Source organism: Drosophila subpulchrella, chromosome X (assembly GCF_014743375.2).
Source record: "Drosophila subpulchrella strain 33 F10 #4 breed RU33 chromosome X, RU_Dsub_v1.1 Primary Assembly, whole genome shotgun sequence".
NCBI classification, from domain to species: Eukaryota; Metazoa; Arthropoda; class Insecta; order Diptera; family Drosophilidae; genus Drosophila; species Drosophila subpulchrella.
Window position 1 is genome coordinate 11,562,957 of NC_050613.1, and position 7,197 is coordinate 11,570,153.

General features: G+C 44.4%; 1 protein-coding gene across 1 annotated transcript; it reads right to left on the reverse strand.

Moving 5' to 3' along the window:
• Positions 1 to 562: 562 nt before the first annotated feature.
• Positions 563 to 4,222, reverse strand: LOC119557353 (alpha-protein kinase 1). The gene has a single exon (XM_037870089.1). The coding sequence runs from the start codon at positions 3,701 to 3,703 to the stop codon at positions 1,523 to 1,525; it is 2,181 nt and encodes a 726-aa protein (XP_037726017.1). The 5' UTR covers positions 3,704 to 4,222; the 3' UTR covers positions 563 to 1,522.
• Between the last annotated feature and the right edge of the window lie 2,975 nt (positions 4,223 to 7,197).

Below are 7,197 nucleotides of genomic sequence, written 5' to 3' on the forward strand. Positions count from 1 at the left end.
ACATTTGAATGGCACATTCGTATGATCGCCGAGATCAAACGGCGATCGGTTCTATAAATGGGGCCTTAACCTCACACAGTCAGCCAAGAATTACCGAGCTGAAAGCAGGGAGATGTTTCTAGAATCTAGATTATGCTAATTGATTAGGGGTATTTGGAAAATATATGAGTAAGAGCTTAGCTGAAAGGCTTTGCACCAAAATATCATTTCCGAATCCTTTAAAGTAAATTTCATTAGAATGAGTGTACTCAACAATTTTAGATCTTCTTGTAATCCTAGTCCTCTCTTGGTTCCTAGATTTTTATATTATAATATTTACTTCAAATATTAACAGATCCTAAAAAGTTCCAAGTGATCTTGTTTGGAATCAGTTTTTTTTAACCAATCTTCAAGCAAAACTGTAGATCCAGAAGAAAGAATGATCATCCCAAAACATTTCCAGCCATCTTGAAAGCATAGCTTTGATTAAAAATCCCACCCAAGTTCAATGATAAAACCAGTTCAATTTAAAGTTTTTTAGTTTTCTGTTGTTAATTTAATCAATTCGTTTTGTTGTTGATTTGTTGTTGCTGTTGTTGTTTATGGTCACACAATTATTGTTGTTGTTGTCAAATGTTATATATAAAAATACTGATTTTTATATATATGTATATATATTTAGGTATATATCTCTCTATGTATATGCGCTTTTTAAATAGGCTCATTAAAGATTTCCCTTGGCAATGAAAAAAAAAACGTTATCCTCTTGTTTGTATATAAATATATTGTATATATGTATATTGTATATAATTATAATTAACTTTTAGATGTAACCCTTAAATTTACATTTAATTTCTTGCTCTCTCTTGCGTTTGTAAATATATATATATGTATATATAGCTATATATATTCATTAAGCTTCAGTTTTCAACAATTTTATTAAAATTTTGTTTTGTTGTTTGTTCATATCACAAGAATTTTCAATTTCCAAATAAAAAGTGTGTGTATTGTAAAGGTGTGTTTTGTTTCATATTTAAAGCTTTACTCTTAACAATTTTCTCAGTTTTTCCAGTTGCATTTTTCACATATTTCTTTCTCTCCTACATACGCCCCCATAAATTTAGCGTTGAAATTCTTAAGCAAATTCAAAAGATTCGCTTTTGTTTTCTTAGTTTTTGTACACAATTATTTACACAAGCTAAATAAAAAAAAAAAAATAAAAAATCTAAACTTAAGCTTAATTTGTTCTTAGTAGGTAACCAAAAAAAAAAGAAGATTAAACCTAGGGTTGGGGCATTTTTTTTGCTGATATGCTTGGAAGATATATGTTTGCGCTTAGATATACAATTTGTTTTTGTGTTTTAAGGTAAGGTGTTTTTTTAGGTGGTAAGGCTAGCTAGAAAAAAAAACCATTCATAAGCTTAAATATGGCTTAGGGAACTAAAAGGCCAGGCCCAGTGACTGCCATTATAACATCCGATTGGTGGGATTGCTGCTTCCTTAGTTGCTATTGTTTATTGTGTATTGTGTATTGTGTGTGTTCTTAGGCCACCAGGGTCAGGTTTGTGGGCGATGGGTCCGCCACCAGGATGAGGGGTCGGCTGACGGACGACGAGGTCCTCGTTAGGGACTCCTGATCCAGCCAGCGTTGCAGGTGTTGCTGATGTTGCAGGTGATGTTGCTGCTGCTGCTGCTGTTGCTGCTGCTGTTGCAAGTACATCAGATTGTCGTTGTAGACGGCGTGCAGCTGGAGATTGAGGCTGTAGTTGCTGCCGCTGTCGCTGTAGGTGGAGGAGCTGCTCTCGTAGCCGGAAACGGGCGATCCCTTGGGGCAGCAGAAGCCGGTGGGCGAGAGGGCGGGCGCCGAGAAGGGGCTGAGGGGCGTGGCGGCTTTGCTATCCTGAAATTGCTGATTAGGACTCCCGCCGACGGGAAATGTCTGCTGCTGTTGCTGCTGCTGCTGCTGCACCACACTTGTGGGGCACTGAAAGCTGGCAGTGGAGCTGCCGGGCGATAGACAGCCACCAGGATACGGATGATTGCTCCAGATGATGGGCTCCCGCTGCTCACTGATGATCACCGCTGGCTTCTTCTTGTGGCGACGCTGCTTCTTGTCGGCCACCTCTTTCGCGTGCACCTCATCATCATCCGCATCGCGGTACTCATCCTCGTCATCCTGCTCCTCCTCCTCTTCGCCAGCTCCCTCATCCAGATCCTCCTGCTCCCGCTCCTCCTCATCATCTTCGTCCAGCAAATAGGGCTTGAACAGCTTGACCTGCTTGGAGGGCAGCTTGTGCTCCTCGGGCTGCTCCGTCTCCACATCCACATCCACCTCCACATCCTCGTTCTCCGCCTCCGTTTCCGGCTCCTTCTTGATCACCTCCTCCAGCTTGCTCATCTTATCCGGCTGCATGGGATTGCTGATGACCTTGCGTTTGCGGAAGGTGAGATCCACACCGGAGGGATCCTTCTCGTTCAGCTGCATTTGACGGCGGGCGGAGGAGCCGAGGGAGAGGTCCATGGGTGCTGGGGTGGCCACCGCCTCCAGACGATTCTCCAGATAGCCGTGGTTATGATGGTGCGGATGATGGTGGTGATGGTAGGCATAGGGCATGTGTGGAATGTGGCTGGCTGAGGCGGATGAGGAGGATACGGGGGATCCGCTCAGGATTGGCACTTGAATTGGCACTTGGTTGCTGTTGCAGTTGCTGTTGCTGCTGCTGCTGTTGTTGTTGCTGCAACTGTTGTTGTTGCTGCTGCTGCTGTTGCTGCTGGCGGGGATTGCTGTTGGTGTGGGATTGCCATTGCTGGTGGCCATGGCGGCGGCAACCACAGCGGCTATTTTGGCCGCCGAGAGCACACTCGAGGATCCCTGATTGCTGCCATTTGAGGCAATAGTTGCTGTTGGCTCTGGTTGCTGTTGCAGCTGCTCCTGTTGCTGCTGCTGCTGCTGCTCCTGCTGTTGCAAGTGCTGCTGTTGTTGCTGCTGCTGCTGCTGCTGCTGCTGCTCCTTTTGGTGCTGCTGCAGTTGGGGATGCATTGCCACCGGGACATGCAAGTGCGGATGGGCGGCCAGGGGGTGTGGCACCATGCCATTGGCCGCCAACAGATGATGGGCGGCATGATGGTGGGCCGCTGCTGCTGCCGCTGCCGCTGCTGCTGCCGCCGCTGCTGCCGCTGCATGATGATGATGGGCGGCATGATGGTGGGCCCCATGATGATGATGATGATGCCCCACCGCCGCAGCGGCTGCAGCGGCATGATGATGATGCAATTGATGCACCAACGGATGGCTCAGCTGATGGAACACCTTGACCGCCGGTGTGGGCGATACCGATTGCTGCGGGAGTAGTTGCTGCTGCTGCTGCTGTTGTTGCTGTTGCTGCTGCTGTTGCTGCTGCTGCTGCTGCTGCTGTTGCTGCTGCTGATTGTTGGCCACCGAGGATCGTAAATTTGACTCGCATTGCAACCATTTCTGTATTTGCCGGCGGTGAATATTATATTTCCTAGCCGTGGCCCTTTGATTGCCCTTGCAATCATTATCGTTCCTATACGATTCCAGAACTTGCAACTTGAAATGGGGCGTGAAGATCCGGCGACTGCCCATTTTGGGGCTGCCCGAAGAGGTGCCATTGCTGCTGTTTGTAGAATTCTCCGAAGAATCCTTGGGCCGCTTGAAATTCAAAGCTCCCGAGCCGTTCAACTGTTCGCTGCTGCTATCCATGGTGATTCTGGGGTTCTTTTTGTCGGGATCTTTAGGATATTTTCTGGTAAAGTATATATGCCTTTTTTTGGGGCGGCAAAAATAAGTGCGTGTGTTTTTCGGGGCAATAGTTTTAGGTGCTTTTGTTGTAGCTGTTGTTGCTACTTGCGTGCGACGCTTGCGCTTTCATAACTCGCGATCTGGCAGCTCTGTCCCCAAAGCAGCGACGTCGACTGCGAGTCACACACACTCTGGCACACGCGCGCACACACAGATACTTTTGGAGTTTATATTATAGAATCGAAAAGCACTTTTAAAATCCGTTTGGAATATATATATGATAGAGTGTATATAAATCGGGCGTAAGAAACACAGTTAAAAAAAATAACGTTTGTGGGTTGTTGTTTGGCTGGCCTTTTTTACTCTTCTTGCTTTTTGTATTTTTTTTTTTTATTCGTTGGCTACTACTTCGTACGTTTTGCTACGCTCTTCTCATAACTCTCGCGCTTGCGATCCGCACGGCAAGGAATCCAAAACACAATTGTTCTGCCCTCGGCGTTCTAGTTCGAAGATACGTTCTAGACTGCCACTGCCCCGCTCTCTGCCGGCGTCGCTGCCGGCGCCGCCGTCGACTGCGCGCGCGAGTTCACTCACAAAACGGCGCACACAAACGTAAAATGCCTGCCTGTCTGCTGCTGCTACTGTTGTTGTTTCTGCTTTTCTCGCCGTTCTGCCTTCGTGTGGGTGTTCGGTTCGTGTGCGTGCAAGGGGCGAGAGAATAAAACGAACGACGGGAGAGCGTAAGCGAGAGAGAGAGAGAAGGAGAGAGCGCTGTGCCGAGCGGCGCAACAACAACAGGAACAACACAACGCATGGCGCTGAGGCATTGAGCATTGCAGACAAACTGACGACAATCGTGTCGCGAGGTGTCTGCGCTTGCATGTGTGCGTGGCGTATGCGACTGCCAGTGCAAGTGCGAGCAGGATGGCCACATACCCGTTCTACGCCTTGTTGTTGTTGCTCTGGCTCTGCTGTGTGCACGGTGGGACCGAATGGACACCAGGGGACGGAACAACCAACCCATTCCCCCGTCCCTTCGAACAACGGCCCCCTTTCCACGTTTCGAGTGCGGAGCCACTGCCACAGTCACCCGACGACTGACTAACTGACAAACACCGCAAACGGCACAGTGGGACAAAAACATAAACAATAATTTAGTTATTCGGAGCGATACGAATTTTTTTGATTGTATAAATGGAATGATTTTGAAACTCAAGTGTTGTTCAGGAAAGGAAAGGGGGTAAAGTCAGTTTGTAGTACATAATTTATCACATGATTAGAAAACAATTTTTTTCTTCTATTTTTAAATTATAAAATAGAAAGAAAACAATAAAATAAAAAATATATGTTAATGCTGGATAAAATCCAGCTTTGGTGGCGATATTGTCTTTTTTTATTTAATTTATGACTTTTAATCAAGGTCGTTTACAGGGTAAATTCTCGATGCGCCATTCCTTTAACTTTTTTGGTGAAATCCTATGCAAGTCTTGTGCAAAAAAGTATGCTAATCTAAATTAGATCTGATAACCCTCTTTAACCAAGTTGGCTATGTTAATGCCTGTAAAAAACGAAAGCCAAACATAATAATTTTATCCATAAAAAAGGAATGGAGTGAGCACACAATTAAAAATAAACAATTTTTTTACTATTAGATATTATCAAACATTTTGAAATAAAATAATATATTAAGCTTAATTTCCAACACTTTACTCGGAAAAATCTCGAATTTTAAATATTACATTTCAGCTGCCTTTAACTATTAAAATAATAAAATGTTATCGAAAAAAATATTTTTTTTTAAATACAAAATATTTATTTAAGCCATAGCCCCATTGCCAACAGCTTTTTGCCCCACGGTGCTGCGACTTTCGTTAGCGGCTGCGGTTGCTGTTGCCGTGTTGTGTTGTTGTTGCCAGTGTTGTTTCTGGCTGCGCTACAAATTCGCTGGCTCTGCCAGTTGCTCACACAGATACACGGACACGAAGGCACCCTTTGAGTGGTGTGAGTGTGCGCCAGAGTCGTGGCTGCCAGACATTCTGGCACTGCCACTCCACACGCCCCCCTGCCCCGCCACCGGCCCCCACCCCTTTTGACCCACACCCCTGTGCCCCCGCCCCCTTGGCCATCTCACACACACACACACACGCCAAACTCACGCGACGCAACAGATCGCCGAACGAACTTGTTGAGCGCCGCTCTCTCACTAGCCGCCGCTCTCTCGCTCTCTCTTGAATCAACTGTTGAATGCATTGCTGCATTTTTTATATTTTTACACAAACACACATACAAAGAGAGGTTTCCAACTATCTTGGTTTTGTTTTTTATTCGTTGTTATGGCCGTGGGTGCATATATACTATACATTTATATAAATATATATATGTGGCTATAGCTTATTTCTGTCGATGTTGCCGCCGTTCTGTCTAAGCTTAAAAAAAATATAAATACAAAATAAATGGCAAAAAGGGCATGCAATAAGTGCAACTAAAAAAACAAGAGAGCCTCTCCGCACTTGTTGCAAATGACAAACGAAAATGCTGCCTCTTCTTCATCAGCTTCTTCTTCATTTTGTTCTCCTGCTTCGGCAAAATCTGGAATTCATGAATGAAACACACACACACACGCAGACACCTCGCTCTCTTTCGCTATTTGCATGCGCCTGTAGTTGTGTGTGTGATTTTGTCGCCGACAGTGGGCTGCTTAGCTTGCGTGTGTATGCAAATTTATGAAAATAAAAAATAAATAAAAAACATAAAACAAATCGAATATATGGTGTTGTTGTCGAGCATCAATTTGCGCGTGCGATATGGTAAGATAAAGTGCGAAAGAGACGGGTAGAGGCGGACCTTTGAGTCATCTAGCTCTCCAAAAATAAAAACAAAAAACCATGATAGATCTCTGGGGTCCAGATTCCCACGTCGCTGCTGCCCCGCCCCACTGTACCCAAACCAAACTCTCCACTCCCCTCCGCCGCTGCACCCACGAATAAAAAAGCGACGACGGACTGTCTGGAAAGATCAAGGAAGCGGGAAAGGGACGGCAAGACAAGATGGAGCCTGCGAAGCGCCTGCACACGAAAAAAAAAACAGAAAGAGCTGGGAAAAATACCAAAAAAAAAACATTGATGCACTGACAAAAAAAAGGTTAATCAATTTTAAGACGCAATTAGGCACCGAAAAGATTAAAAACGCGAAAAAAGTGCCAGCCCTGAGATGTCAGAAAAAAAAAGTGTTGCATAAAAAAATGTTTCAAAAAAAATTTAGGTACAAAAAATATGTATTCAAATATATAGCCAAATATAAACTTTTAAACAAAACCTAAAAATAACGAAAACTTAAAAAATTAGTTAAATACATTTTCCAATGACAAAAATGTGGGAAGAAAGCCAACAAAAATTAAAAAAAAAACCCTTTAAAAAAGGCGAGAGAAATACATTTTTGAATTGCATTTCCAAGTA

Excerpts from the sequence above, each read along its gene's own strand:
- LOC119557353 (XM_037870089.1), bottom strand. The coding sequence starts at position 3,703 with ATGGATAGCAGCAGCGAACAGTTGAACGGCTCGGGAGCTTTGAATTTC.